Source organism: Malaclemys terrapin, chromosome 19, assembly GCF_027887155.1.
Source record: "Malaclemys terrapin pileata isolate rMalTer1 chromosome 19, rMalTer1.hap1, whole genome shotgun sequence".
NCBI classification, from domain to species: domain Eukaryota; kingdom Metazoa; phylum Chordata; order Testudines; family Emydidae; genus Malaclemys; species Malaclemys terrapin.
Genome location: NC_071523.1, coordinates 19415086 through 19431211, shown reverse-complemented (window position 1 = coordinate 19431211; position 16126 = coordinate 19415086). Strand labels below are relative to the sequence as shown.

At 44.8% G+C, this 16126-nt stretch overlaps 1 protein-coding gene across 3 annotated transcripts in view; it reads left to right on the top strand.

Moving 5' to 3' along the window:
- MEGF6 (multiple EGF like domains 6) overlaps nucleotides 1-16126 on the top strand; it is a 251091-nt gene that overhangs the window by 164154 nt on the left and 70811 nt on the right. For all 3 annotated transcript variants that reach the window (XM_054008952.1, XM_054008951.1, XM_054008953.1), the window contains one exon: nucleotides 14924-15046. In XM_054008952.1, the coding sequence (XP_053864927.1) occupies nucleotides 14924-15046 (123 nt within the window). The remainder of the gene's footprint in view (nucleotides 1-14923; nucleotides 15047-16126) is intronic.

The window sequence follows — 16126 nt, the reverse complement described above, 5'->3', positions numbered from 1 at the left end:
TGAAGGGCAGCAAGCAGCCATTTCAATATAGTACATGCCTATGCTGGCACCTTAATATATTGAGTAGCTTCTGGCAAACGTATTCTGTATTGCTTCTGTAATGTATTCGGTGACACAGGCCCTGTGCTGAGTTACTTCTGTCAAGTGTTAATATAGGGTTATGCCTTCCAGTACCAAAGGTTCCCTCTGAGATCCTTTCATTACTAGATCAAACAGATTAGTTGTAGTATCTATTCTTATGCTAATACCCAATGTGTTGTCTTTTGGGGACCTATGTTGTGACCTTGCAGAGGGATAGATCTGACATAAATGCATATAACATAGACATAAATGCAATACAATACATAACACAGTTGTTTGTTTTTGTTTATACCGATTGATCTCAATGAGACCGTGAGTTCCTTGGGGCAACGTCCTGCTTTTCCACCAGTTTGTAATGCTGTGTGTATTCCTGTCATTTATACGGTGCCAGTAGTGTACATGGCCCCTTACAGGCCAGTTCCATGCACTGACGTGCTGTACAGTCAAAATGGTACAGAGCACAGTGAAGGACATCTATAAAGTAACGATGGGGAGAGGGGTCTGAGAGGAGGCGGCGTTACAACGGGAGGAGAGCCTGATGTCTGTCTGTTGTTATGAGCACCGGTGTTCCATTCTGAGTAATGCATGAAAATCATCAGTCCCTTGATTAGACTGAAATGTGAGCCAAGGAAGAGCTGGGCTGACTCTCCCAACTGCGTTGCTTTGAGGCAAAACAAAGGTGAGTTAAGGACACAGCAAGTGACTTGACTCTGAATTTGGGAGCCGCTTTTGGTTAAATAACTCCATTTTGCATTTGTATTTAAACAGATTAAATATTGTGAAATCGCAAAGGCGAGTGTTGCTGTTTTCTTGCAGGATGGGGATAGAGATTGAAGAGCCGTTTTGACCTCTTTGTCACATGAATAGTTTGGGCTCCAGAGTGACCCCAGATCTGTGGTGGCTTTAGTGCTTCCACTGAAAAGCAAAATTCTCTCTCCTCATTTCTCCGAGGGCTAGAGACGGCTGGCTTGCTTGCTTGCTCACCTCGATGGATCTGCCAGTTTTGTTGGTGTTTCTCCCTGGGCCTGGAGCCAAATGGAAGGAGGAGGGTTATGAAGAGAAAAAATAAGATCCTGTTCCAAAAGCAAGCCTGTCTGGGGCTGTATTGTGACTATTGGGTGGGATGCTGGTGGCTGGGAGTCTCCTGTTGTTATTGTGGTTTATTATTTGTATTACCTTAATAGTGCTGAGAAGCCCAAGTCATGGACCAAGAGCCTATTGTGCTGGGTGTTGTACAAACACAGAACAAAAAGACGGTCTCTACCCCAAAGAGCTGACAGTCACGTTTTAAGACAAGAGTCCAGGCAATGTCAGACAGAGGAGCACGAGGAAACAATGAGATGATGATGATCAGTATGGTGGACAGGTGGTCTTTTGCTTCACATTTCTGGAAAGCACATCCCCATTCTACAGCCCTTACTCCTGTGCATAATCTCATCGGCTACCACTGGTCTACTCATGTGAGTAAAGACCAGGCCCGGGCAGGATGGGATTAGCTCCTTGCAACAGCTTGAGAGCAATGGTCCTTACAACACGGTTGTAATGCCACTGATTTCTCCTCTGTAGCCAGCATGCTTCTGAACGCCTCTTTGCAGTCACTGCATCCCTTTGTACCCGAGGACAGCAGTACCTGTGTGAGGCTTGATTCAGTCGTCGCGTAAGGGCTTCGAGAACCTCAGGTGAAAGGTGCCGCAGAAGTGGAAAGCATTGTTTCATTTTCATACACTCCTCAAGAGCACCAGCTATCGGACAGGTGTGGTGAAGGAGACCACCCAGCACAGTCAGGATAGAGATCTGGGCTGGCGCGAGGCTCTAAAGCAGGGGTGTCCAACCGGTACTCTTCAAAGGCCGCCGTATTAAGAAGAAAATGTGTATTTGATTACGAATTGGAAGTATTGCCCCTGAGCAGCACCCTGCAGAGGGTAAACTGAAGTGCCTGCATCAGTCCCATTGCTGCCTCCCCTGCCGCTCCAGGAACTGCTCTGCCCAATCACAGCTGTTCAGCAGCTCCCGCACTGGCCGCTTCTTGCATTGCAGGGCAGGGAGAAGAGAGTAACTCCGGCTGCTCCACTTCTTGCTTCCCTGCTGGACTTTGGGAGCCTCCCAGGACAGGAGCTCAGCTGGCCCTGCCTGAACCTGGGGCAGTGCCTAGCAAAGGACGAGTCCCCTCTGCCACCCAGGGCAGCCTAGGGGAAATGGAAGGGAGAAACTGACAACTAAAAGCTGGTTACAACTCCCTGATACTCTCCCCCAGACTCAGCCCAAGTGCGGCCACTTCTCCTTTATGCCGTGTGCCCTAGGGCCGGGGGGACTCCACACCCTCTGAGAGAATCCTGGGCAGGGGCCTTTCAGGTGGTTACCCCTCCATTTGCCCCATCTCAGGCAAGTGGGACAGATGATCTGCCCCAAAGTATTAATTGGGGTCCCTTGATCTTTCTGAATCAACATCTTCAGGTCCTCAGGCTGTAATGGTTGGACACTGCAGCTTGACACTGAAAGCCTAAGCCTGTCCAGGCACATGCCAACAGCAACTTCTCCTTTCTCCTCATTGCCTGTGTGTCGTCTTGGTGACCAAAGCACCGGAGAGAGCATCAGCAGCAAAGTATGGTTTGGTCTTAAACAGGAAGAAAATGGAAAACATGAGGTTGATGGGAGCCAAATGGGGAGGGGGATGAGCAGAGGGGAGCTCCTGCAGAGAGGAGACAAAAAAAAAAAAAGAGAGATGAAAAACCTGCTGCCCCCTGGGTGATTCTCTCACTGTTGGAACTGCTGTATTTTTCCTGGACTTTATCACAATGGATGTGTGGCATAACAGAGCCCTAACAACTCCAGATTCCCAGTGGGTGGGAGGGGAACAGAATGAGGAAAAAGTGACCACAGACCAATTATTTTTTCTTCCAATGTCTCCAGGTCCCATTCTGTGCCACTGATTTCCAAGGGCACAGTGGGACAATCGATCTGCTTCGAACTATTAGCAGTCTGTCTGATTCTGCAACTTGTTGCTTTGCTGATTCCATCACCTTTCAGCCTCAGTATTTCCTATAATTGCTGTAATCAACTTTAACAAACTGGTACTGAAAAGATAAAGTAGCCCAATCCCACATTCACTCCTTTTTAGAGATTTTAATTAACCTTTCCTCCTGCATCCCTGGTTTGTATTCCAGGCTAATCGCCACAGAGATTAAAACCTGGCACTGGATGTTTAGTCAAATACAGCAAATCCCAAAAGCATATCTACTGCCGGGGCTTACAGCTGGGATCTGTCTTCTCCTCTCACTCCTCCTCCTCCGCCTCCTCAACCTTTCATAGGAGAGAAACTGCCTCTGTGCAAACCGGTCAGTAATTTGCAATCTGCTGCTGCCCTCTCTCCAGAAAACTCTCTGAAAGGGAATTCTTGTTAGAGAAATATTTTGGTTTAAGTCAAACAGGGAATCACTCTCAGTCAGGGTCATGCGATTAATCACCACCATCTTCTCACGTCCCCCATTACTTCAGCTATTGTCTTGCCTGTGTTAGATTATAACCTCTTTGGTTACAAACCGTATTTGAAGATACATTTTGGAAAGTGTAATATATATGTACAAACAGCTGTCTATACCAATAAAGGATTAACAGGTAAATCAGAGAATTTTACCTATTTTGGGGAGAGTGCTCAGTGAATCAGGTACGCAGACCATCACTGCTTGAACTAAAGGATCATTCCTTTTAGCCGTCACTAGCATGATGCTTATTCCTAGACCATCCTATGGATGGCACGACATTCCCAAATACTTGTAGGTCTGAGTCTGCCTGTTACATGGCAGCAAGGTACGTGTGCATTCACACACACACTGTGTACCTAATGCCAGTGGGTCTCAAACTTTTTCATATTGTTGACTTCATCTTAAAATGGAGATCTGCCCTACACAGCTCCTCTCCTAGACTCCAATCTCAATTGTCTGGAAAAAAGTGATGATAGGGCAGTGCGGAGGAGATAAGAGAAAAGCCACCTGCAGGAATTGAAGAACCACTGGATTATATCATGCTCCAATATATGGTTTAAAAGCTGCACTGCATCCTCCAGGCTCCACTGCCACCGTTTCTAAAGAAAGATCTCCAGTCAAATGCAGTGCAGTGCACCACGAAGGTGACGCCTACCTGTTAAATTTAAGTTATTGTCACGGTGGTCACAATGTTGAACCTTTTTCAGCAAAATATTCAAGGCAAGAATGGAAAATGTCCTGCCGTTTCACAGATCTGTGAGAAAACGATCTCTGCTGTCCACGTCTGTGTGAGGATGTTCATGTGGCTGTAGAAGCAACAATGCAGGACTCCAGAATGGCACAGCTAAGATCAGCCCTACCATCTTGCAGAGTGTAGTATACTGTTAGCCCCAGCAGCAGCTCTGGAGTGTGCATGAAGGTGCCACTTCTCTCTCCTTCTCCGTATTAGCAAATTGTTTGATTTGCAGAGCTACACCATGACACCCTTCCAAAGTCATAAAACCGAAGATTCCTTTGGAGATAAAATTGTTGTCTTCACATCTGAGGTATGAGGGATTAGAAGTTTTATTTGTTCATTGGGCCATACAGTATATATCGAAAAACAACTCTGCTGATACAGAGGGAGATAAGATACTCCAGAGGCAGAAAAAGAAGAGGATTGGTTAGGTGAGAAGTGTGTGGTGGTAAATGTGCTGCATACTCCTGCTGCTGGAACTGCGAGGGGCTTGTGTTGAAGCATTGGCCTCCCTCCAAAGCAAAGGTGGGAAGGGGTACGATAGCATATGCTTACAAAGATTTGAAATGTGTAATTATGAAGGGGAAGAGGAGCTATTTGGGTGAAGCTATCTTAGGGGCAATGGGGTGAAATTAAGAATAAATGTAGGTGGAACATCAGGAACATTTCTTAACGGTGAGATCTCTTGGGTGTGGAATAGTCTCCAGGGGAAATGGTTGAAGCATCATCAGTTGACATATTTAAATCTAGACTGGACAATGTATTAACAAATGTACCGGAGGGAACAATGTAGATGACTCACTAGTTCCCTCAGTCATTTCTGAGATTCTGTGATTTCAAATACATTGCGCAGCACATTGTCTTATGACAGGTCCAGCTGCACTTGGCTTTCCCTGAGGTACATATAGTCTAAATGGGTCCCATGTTTGACTCCATGCAAGATTTTCCGCCGGCCGTTGTTAATATTCACTGCTTTTCTCATTCCTTCCTTGTTTACCTTTTCTTAGTTTGGCCCTTCCCCATTCACTCCTATTCACCATTGCTTGGACAAAGACACTGTACTTGGAAACCCCACTGAAACACACACACGTCTTTATTACTAACCCCATAAACTCTGTGCTTTATTTCTCACACTGTATTGTGTCCTTGTGGGCAGGCTCATCAGACAGCCCAGACGGGATGGGCCGTAATTACTCTTTGACCCCAGAAGGCCATTGGTTGAGTGCAGTTACCACCCATGTTGTACCTGTTTTGTGCCAGACAACTACACTCACTAGGGCTGTTCATCAAGCACATATTCACTTAAAAAAAAAAAACAAAAAAAAAACAAACAAAAAAACCATGGGATTTTCAAAAGTGCTCCGTGTTGGCCTAACTCTCCTCCCATTGAAAACAATGATCAAATTCCCATTGACTCCCATGGGGGCAGAGTTAGGCACTCTTGAAAATCACACTCAGCATGTGAATTATTCACATAACTGTATGAATCACCTGAAGGTTGGGATCTTTACTCCAGCTGTTACAATGTGTAGGGGCTTGGCTTTCCAGTTCTCCCTGCATAGCTGTTGGATTGGCCTTTGCAACGTCAATCCAAAACCGAAAGCAGAGAAATCCCGTCTTCCTTCCCACACTGAGACCTTCACCCAAGGGAACCAAACATGAACAGGCAGATCTCAGATACATTGACTCATTGGAGAAGCCTGTGTACATATTGACAAAGAAATGTAGGCTCTGGGACGTGCTAAACAAATGGGCAGTTGTTTTACGCAAACCATATTGACCCAAATCCCTTTAGTAATACAGTGAGCTGCCTTGACAGCGCTTAGAGCCTGCTAACATTCCTTAAAGGACAGGTTACAGGAATGTATGTAGTGCTGTTGTAGCTGTGTCAGTCCCAGAATATTAGAGGGACAGGTTGGGTGAGATAATATCTTTTATTGGACCAACATCTGTTGGTGAGCGAGACAAGTGTTCGAGCCGCACAGAGCTCTTCTTCAACTTCTCTCCTACAGCAGAAGTTGATCCAATAAAAGATATGACCTCACCCACCTCGCCTGTCTCTCTATAGGAGTATCAGGGCTCATTGGGTAAAATTGTTGCAATAAGGGAAGTAGAACACCAAGGGCCTGTTCCTTCATTCCAGCCGAACTCAGCACAGGGAGGAAGAGCAAGGTAGATTTAAGACACCTTTATGCTGATGAGGATAAGGGTTGGAAGGGGGGTGGTTTGCTACTAGCCCTGAGAGTATTGGAGCTTGCACCCAGATTCTGACCATGCCCCCTATGCTCAGGGGTGGGAGTGACATGGTGTAAGGCCTCTCGGTGAGCTCTGTAGCACCCAGGGATTTCCTATGCACCCGTTAACTCCTCGGGGGCTGGTTCTTCGGGGGTTCATGGCTCTGGTGGAGCAGCACCAATAGCCTGTCGCAGAACAAAGAGTCTGGCCCCATGGCTTCTTTCCCTTCAATCCCTGTTGCCACTGGAGCGTATCGTCGAAGTTCCATGTGTATGTGAGAGAGGGAGAGGATGCGAATTCAGTGCTGGTGGCAGGTGCTGGATGGACAGCCTGGGGACTGAGATCTGCTGCTTGTCCACAGAATAGGAATGACATGGGCAGCTTCCGGACAAGATGCCCCAACGTGGCATCACCCTGCACCTGGCAGGATCATCTTGGGGTATGTAGATTAAATCAGTATCCAAATCCACTCAGTCTTTGGTTCCTCTCTTCAGAGGGCTAGTGGGGGTGCCAGTTTAGTACCCATTGTAACAGTGGATTTTATTTTGAGGACACTTGTCCACTGGCAGCTGGACTGAGAGCCACCAAATTTGACTCTTGGTGTGTTAATTGTTTTTCCTCCTTCTCCAGCTTATGCCCTGTCTGTTGATGTGTTACTTCATTGCAGTAATCTCACTCCTTTTGAGACATCTCAGTCCCCAAAACGCAGTGTCGCAGGCAGAAGCTGAGCTCGAAAGGAAGGAAAACTCCCATAAATAGCTCATAATTAACAGTGATAGTAAAGGTGCATACAGAAAACCACAAGTAAATGAACCTGCTTTCAACCAGATCCTCCCTTTTCTCAGCCTTGTCTTCATCAGTGAGAGCGTATTCCACCTTAATGGTTTTCTGGGACTCTACAGCTGCCTCGAACCAGGGAAAGTGTTCAGGTGTCCTCTAGATTTTCACTGGAGGTGGATAAGATGCTTCAAGTTTCTGAACTGTGCCAGCTGGGACTGTTCCGAAGCTGGTGACTGTAGTATGTTTCTTTACTTTGCTAGTTTCCTCTCTGCGAGTGGGACAATGGCCTTCAAGCTAAGCACTAAAATAATGGGTCAGATGGAGGAAATTTTCTGACTGTTTAATAATTCCAGCCTGTGCTCATATTGCCCCTGGACCGCATGAGCAGGAATGTGTTTGCTAGGCCCCTCTCCTTCCAGCCATCGTGGCCAGTGAAAACAAGCACAAATAACAGGTTGGCAACTGTTGGATTCTCTGTAGGTTTTTCTATGTCATTTATATTTAATTCATTTTGGAGAGCAGGGAGTTTCTCCCTTTCCCCCACATTCTCCATGCAAAGGACTTGATCTTCTGGTCAAAGAGTTTGGGCTCTTCCTTCTGTGGAGCTCATCAGCACAGCTTCTACATCAGAGGGTCACTTGACATCAAGGTGAGGTAACCCATCCCTCCCCAAAGGACTCCTTGTGTTATCTCTGCAATGCCTTCAGCCACTATGGACTATGGGAGTAAGGTAAGGTAAGTAAAGTAAGGATTCTCAGATGCCACACTGCAAGCATGGTGCTGGTTTGTTGCTAGGCCTTCCAGATAACAAACTGGTTTATCCAACCTGCATATAAAGTAAATACATCACAGGCTTTAGGACCTTGTAGAAGCTAAGTCTTGCAAAGACTTAGGAAGGAAGGTGTTTAGCTGGAGCTAGGTTGGCTTGGCAGGCACTTTAGGCTTTCACCACAGCCTTTCCTCTGAAATACTGGTATGGTCAAAAATGTGTGGAGGGTACCAACTGGAGGTAAGATTTCGCATCAGAATTTTTAAATTGCTTTTACTTTAAAAGGTACCACTCTATTTATTTATTTATTTATTTATTTATTTATTAAAAATGCCTTCTTCCCCCGAAAGATGGCACCGCTCAGTCAACCGTGTCTGTTGAAATGGACATTTCTCCTGGGAGTTAATGAGAATAACTAGCTGTTAATCCAGACTTCAGAAGTCTGAAGGAATGCCTAAGATAGTGAATGCTAATGGGAAGGGGTTAGGTTTAGCAGATAAAATAAAAAAAGAACAATAAAATAAAAAATTACTTAGAAAAGTTAGATGCTTGCAAGTCACCCGGGCCTGATGAAATGCATCCTAGAATACTCAAGGAGCTAATAGAGGAGGTATCTGAGCCTCTAGCTATTATCTTTGGAAAGTCATGGGAAACGGGAGAGATTCCAGAAGACTGGAAAAGGGCAAATATAGTGCCCATCTATAAAAAGTGAAATAAAAACAACCTAGGAAACTACAGACCAGTTAGTTTAACTTCTGTGCCAGGGAAGATAATGGAGCAAGTAATTAAGGAAATCATCTGCAAACACTTGGAAGGTGGTAAGGTGATAGGGAACAGCCAGCATGGATTTGTAAAGAACAAATCGTGTCAAACCAATCTGATAGCTTTCTTTGATAGGATAACGAGCCTTGTGGATAAGGAAGAAGCTGTGGATGTGGTATGCCTAGACTTTAGTAAGGCATTTGATACGATCTCGCATGATATTCTTATCGATAAACTAGGCAAATGCAATTTAGATGGGGCTACTATAAGGTGGGTGCATAACTGGCTGGATAACCGTACTCAGAGAGTTATTATTAATGGTTCCCAATCTTGCTGGAAAGGCATAACAAGTAGGATTCCATAGGGGTCTGTTTTGGGACCGGCTCTGTTCAATATCTTCATTAACGACTTAGATATTGGCATAGAAAGTACGCTTATTAAGTTTGCGGATGATACCAAACTGGGAGGGATTGCAACTGCTTTGGAGGACAGGGTCATAATTCAAAATGATCTGGACTAATTGGAGAAATGGTCTGAGGTAAACAGGATGAAGTTTAACAAACACAAATGCAAAGTGCTCCACTTAGGAAGGAACAATCAGTTTCACACATACAGAATGGGAAGAGACTGTCTAGGAACGAGTACAGCAGAAAGGGATCTAGGGGTTATAGTGGACCACAAGCTAAATATGAGTCAACAGTGTGATGCTGTTGCAAAAAAAGCAAACATGATTCTGGGATGTATTAACAGGTGTGTTGTGAGCAAGACACGAGAAGTCATTCTTCCGCTGTACTCCGCGCTGGTTAGGCCTCAGTTCTGGGCACCACATTTCAAGAAAGATGTGGAGAAATTGGAGAGGGTCCAGAGAAGAGCAACAAAAATGATTAAAGGTCTTGGGAACATGACCTATGAAGGAAGGCTGAAAGAATTGGGTTTGTTTAGTTTGGAAAAGAGAAGAATGAGAGGGGACATGATAGCAGTTTTCAGGCATCTAAAAGGGTGTCATAAGGAGGAGGGAGAAAACTTGTTCTCCTTAGCCTCTAAGGATAGAACAAGAAGCAATGGGCTTAAACTGCAGCAAGGGAGGTCTAGGTTGGACATCAAGGAAAAGTTCCTAACTGTCAGGGTGGTTAAACACTGGAATAAATTGCCTAGGGAGGTTGTGGAATCTCCATCTCTGGAGATATTTAAGAGTAGGTTAGATAAATGTCTATCAGGGATAGTCTAGACAGTATTTGGTCCTGCCATGCGGGCAGGAGACTGGACTCGATGACCTCTCGAGGTCCCTTCCAGTCCTAGAATCTATGAACAGAGAAAGTGATTTTTTTTAATCTACAGCCTGCAACATGGTATGTCTTGTTCATATAAAGATATTAATAGAAAATCCGTATGTGGTGGGAGCCTTGAGGAAAGTGTTATCTGGCCATTTGAGCTGGAGACTAGAAGTCAGGACTCCTGGGTTCTTTTCCTGACTCTGGGAGGGGAGTGTGATTTAGAGGTTGGAGCAGGGCTAGGCAGTGAGAGCTCTTGGTGTTTACCCGTGGCATTGTCACTGACTGCTCTGTGACTTTTGCCAAGTCACTCAACCTCTCTGGGCCTTCGTCCCACCACTGACTAATGACCGGGACCTTTGCCACATGTGTGGTGCTGCATAGTTTAACAACATTTTTCAGGTGCTTTGAAGCCCCCAGGTGAAAGGTGCTGGAAGGAAGCGACAGCGTTTCTATTATACTCTGTAACTGAGCCATAGGAGCCCAAAACAGGTTCTTTTTGTGGTTTTAGGAAGCACTCTGTCCTTCCAGGGTTATTTTGTCATGCGTTTCAAAGAAAGGATGAAGACGGATTAGATCTCTTGCACAGTCACAGCTGTTGAATCAATCAGCAGAGGGCAAGAAAGGAATGAAAACAGTTAGGACTGGCAGGTCCTAATGCTGGCAGGTAGAGGGGATTCCAAATATGATTCAAGTTTGTGCTGGGACAAGCTCCTGCAAATGGCTTACATGTAAAGGCACAAGCAGTTACAGGAAACACCCTAGAATGATTAACTGAGGAATTGTTTCTCAGTGTTGTTCGTATTCAGTGCTGATGTGTATTTGTTCATCACGCAGCCAGGCCATATCACTCTGTTGCTGGCTTGACCTATGTGCTGGGTCGGTCGTGTCTTCCCCACTGTACTTTTATGTATCCAAAATGAATCGCTCCCTCTGCCACTGCTCGCTGTGTAGGGTGAGGTAAGATACGGTAGCTGTCGCTGAATAAATCCATCAGGGGATCGCCATGGCAGTGTATTGGCCAGTACAGCAGGATTCTCAGGAATGCTCTCCCCTTGTGTACTGTAAATCCTGTACACTGGAAACCTCCCAAGTCCATAAGCCCGGTGCACAGAAATTCAATTCCTGCCTTAACTGCTTTATTTATTTCATCACATATTCCTTTTAAAAGCTCCTGGGAGACTGACTAAGAACGGGGAGGCTCAGGCTGAGAGAGGAGGGTGGGTTTGACAGGCTTAGTAGAGGGAGGGTTGGGTGTCATAGGCCAGGAAGAAGAGAGGCTTTGAAGAGCCCGTACTCTGTGCCTTGTCTGTGCAGTAGGGAAAGCGAGTTGGCTCTGATAGAAGCAAATCCATGTTCAAATTAAATTGAACTACAAAGCTCAAAGTATGATGTTTCCCCACAGAGGGACTGTAATTGTGGTTTAACGACACACGCAAGCAGCCGCTACTGTTTATCTCCCTAAATGAACCCAAAGCCACCTACATAAACTAGAACAACACATGCCTGTGTTCCTAATAGCCAGCATGACTCTCCTTGGACCTAGTGCTTATGAGCCAGGGTCCTGGCTTTGGTCAGTTGTCACCATCTGACCTTTTCTTTTTAGTTTATTTATTTTAGACTCTCTATGGTAGAAGTGTTGTTTGTCCTCCTCCTCCCACGCAGCTCTGAAGAACAGGACGTGCAGCCTCATGTTTGGTAATTGCCGTGCTCTTTCTTCCAAGTCACCTCTGTTATTCACTGTGGTGCTGGCATGAGGGTAATGAAGGTGCTTGCAGGGGAAAGTTATCCTTAGTTGTACTCTGTGAAACTCATGCCTGGGGATGCACAATGCTGAAGAAACTCATCTTCCTTGTTGTTCAGTTCAGTGGTGCCAGCTACACTGGAGTTGCTGCTCCTCTGTAGGTTTCCAAATGGCTTTTCCCCGTGTTCTGTCACCTGATACTGTCTTAACCACTCTTCATTGAAAATCTTGCTCCCGCCTGCATCCTGAGTTCTTGGCTATTGTAATTCTCTTCTTTATGGGCTCCCATATAGCATGCAATAGTGTTACTCCAGAAAGGCCAGTCTACCTAAAGGAAGAATTTGTTTTGGTTTGAGAACCTATTATTATAAATTAGAATAACAAGTGCTTTAACAAAAGGTCTCACATTTTCAACAGTCTCCTAGGCTTATTGTTGTTTCCTGTTACAGACAGGAGAGAAGGGCATTTAATTATACTAGCCTTTCTTTTCCATTGTAGTTTTCAAATTTCAGTTGCAATCTGAGAGAAATATTTCTGGGCTCATTGCTTAGGGCCTCGATACAGTCATGAAAGGAGTGTTGGTGCAATGGAAAAGAAACTGAATGATAACAATGTATCTTGGTTTATTCTCTCATCCAAGAAGCCAACTGTCTCTAACACAGAAGAGAATGGTGTTCCTGCTATACTATTCCAATTACATTGGACTAATTTGACTTTCAGCCTCTTAGTAGGAAGGGAAGAGCAGAATCAAAAACAGAAGAAAAATGAAATCCAGACTTGTAATTTCTCTGTATGGATCTATAGCAGGGATCGGCAACCTTTGGCACGTGGCTCGCCAGGGTAAGCACTCTTGTCCCTTGCCGCTTCCTGCAGCCCCCATTGGCCTGGAGTGGCGAACTGCGGCCAGCGGGAGCTGCGATCGGCCAAACCTGCGGATGCGGCAGGTGAATGAACCAGCCCGGCCCACCCTGGCATGCCACGTGCCAAAGGTTGCCGATCCCTGATCTATAGCTTAGTATGTGTATATATGTATGTGTGTGAAGGTTTTATATATATGTGCCAATTAACTGATATTCTCAAACACAAACTGCTCTTCACCTAAGGAATCTTGTGTCTCTGAATCCTGCAATTGCCTTCAGTGTGTGTCTAGCTGAGATAGCATTGGATAGCATGACGCTCCTGGGGTGGTTGCCTTCTTTGTTTCTGCAGTATTTAATGACAACTATGTATGACTTAGTCATCGTAGAACAGGAATGAATTTCTTGTTTTTAAACACAAACGGTCTACTTTTTTTATAGTCTTAAATATGAGGTGGGATAGGATGTGTGCCCAAGAAATAATGGATTGGTTAACATTTGAACCCTTGAAAGAATGCTCATTGTTTGGAGGAAAAAAAATCAAGATTGTTCTGGCAATGAGAATGGCTTTTATTCAAGCCCAGATAGTTTCAATTATGGAAATGGAAACAGAGAGGTATGCTGGCCAAATGGGTTTCTCTTTGTAGAAAGCTTTGCCTCAATTTGTCCAAGTTTGTTTTGGTGTGAAAGCCAGGATACCATGGATATCTGTGTAGTAGAAGGAACTAGAAAGAGCAGACAAGAAAATTGCAACACACATTTCAGAGTTTCATATGTGGGGTCAAGTTGACCTTAAACAAATGGCATTATATTGTGCAAAAATCCTCCTCCAAGTCCATTATACACAATTTCAGTGGGATAGGATAGTTTTCTTTGCTTTCTGGCCTCTAATGACATGTAGAATTACTGAGCACAGATTAAATATCTGTCACCTTCCACCCCAGGATTAGCTGTATGGCAACAACAGGTAAAGTGAGACCTGTAGTTTGTGAAATTTAAGTGCTTTGGGAAAATTTGGGATGGAAGAGCTCAATTCAAGGTGTTCTTCAGCCAGCCCCATCTTTATTACAAAGTAAATTGCATGGAACCTGGGCTATCTGGCTCAAAAAGATGAAGGGCTGAGTCAACCCTGCTAGGATCCCAACCTGTAATTCCAGGGAATCTAGGGATTTAAAACGTGCTGCTTTAAGGTATTCTTTTTGGCTACAGTCTGTAAATGTTAGATGTTTACTCTTGTCATTATTATAAATAATTGAATCTGTATATAGCAAATGGGATCACCCAGCCTGTTTAGAGTGAGAACAAGGAGGATTTAGAGTATGTACAGATCTTCTTTAGGCTTCAGAGATAGGATTTCCCTTGGAGTATTCCAGTAGTGTAATTCAGTCCATCTCTACTCTCTTTATCCTGAGAGTACATTCAGATGTCTGAAAGGTGCACAGCATAGCTGATCCCCTAGTGGGGATGGCACTGTTGGAGAGTCAAGTCTGAAGGATGGTTTATTTTGAATGACTTGTGATGTACATTGGTGTTCTTTGCATGTCCGTCCTTGTGATTTTTCACAATGGCCTGAATGGTTAAACCTGATGATATGGCACTCTGCCCTCCTGTCCTTCATCCATTCCTCAGTTCTGGAGTCAGCGAACAGCCAGGAGAAATGCTAAGGTTTCTATAAAAACAACAAGGAGTCTGGTGGCACCTTAAAGACTAACCGATTTATTCGGGCATAAGCTTTTGTGGGTAAAAACCTCACTTCTTCAGAACACTAAACACTTCCTCCCTTCTCTGTATGGACACTAAAGCTCACCTTTGCCAAAGCCTTCATGCAACATCTGATGCGCGCACACACAAGGTGTAGATTTGCCAATGCCAGCCTGACTTGCTTGTGTGCATGGGGTGTCATGCAGATAAGTCAAGTGTGCACAAGATGTGCATAAAATTTTGAAAATTTAGGCCATCATAAAAGAAGGGATTTGTCCATGTGATGTTGGCCAACATTCCCTCTCCCTCCGTGAGTTATCTGCATGGCTGCAGCTCACAGCCCAAGAGGTGTTGTATGTATATATTGTGGGAAACACTTTCATCCTGAAGCATAGCAAAGAATGCATATGAATATTAAATATTATTATTATTGAGCTCTTCCATCCCAAATTTTTCCAAAGCACTACTTACTTGCTAAGGTTTCTGTTCCTCTTCCCATCTGCAGATGTTGATGAGTGCCAAGTTCACAATGGGGGCTGCCAGCACAGATGTGTGAACACCCTGGGATCCTATTACTGTGAGTGCAAGCCAGGCTTTCGCCTGCACACTGATGGCAGGACCTGCCTTGGTAAGTTGAGGCTTTCATTCTTTTCAGAGCATCTAATTCTCCTTTTTATTCCCCCCCGTGCAGCATTGCATGGAACACAAACATGGTTTCCTTCTGCCCACCCCTCTTGCTTCCATTGTCCATGCAAGGCAGTGACATGTTGAGAGGACAGAAATCAATTGCTGATTTCTTACAGTGTTTGTTTCTGCTTCTGGTCCAGTGGTTACGAGGCATAACATTTTCAAAACCAACCAACCCAAAAAATTTACCATTTTGAATCTCAAACCACCCCACTCCCCAAACATCAAGGTTTCTTGTTAAGTTAATTTGGGTAAAAGGTTCAGGTTAGTCCTTATTTTATTTGAAATGATTTGCCCATTGCTTCATGGAATGCACTGTTGTTGCCTAGATGTATCGAACGAGGCTAATAAGCACGATGGTGTGGTTTTCGTTAATGCTGTCATTGTGGCCCTGCTAACCTCAGAACCAACAAGATTAGCTCCATGTGTGCCCTGCTTGGGTTTGAGGCTGACCTCAGTCATTACGTACAGTAATCTGTTCTGAAGGATGTCTAAGCGAAAACCAAATATTAGTGAACACTCTAAACATGTGGGGGCCAAGTCAGGTGCAGTGAGAAGGCGTTTGTGAGTTGCAGGCCCATTCGTGCTTGGGATGCTGATGAATCCAGCTGGCAGTGGAGAAAGGAAAAAGAAACCTGTTGTACTCTGGCAGAGCCATGATCTGTGAAGCAGTATTTCATAAGAGGTTCAGTGTGATGATGGTATCTTACATTGACTACATATTGCACCTTTTGCTCACTAGAAATGAACATAGAATATCAGGGTTGGGTTGGTTAATATCAGGGACCTCAGGAGGTCATCTAGTCTAACCCCCTGCTCAAAGCAGCACCAATCCCCAGACAGATTTTTGCCCCAGATCCCTAAACGGCCCCCTCAAGGATTGAGCTCACAACCCTGGGTTTAGCAGGCCAATGCTCAAACCACTGAGCTATCCCCTCTCCTTGTATATGTCTACTAACAATATTCTAAGCCTTTCCACGAGGCTCTTAAAGCCTCACATCTTTCCCACTTATTAGTCAGA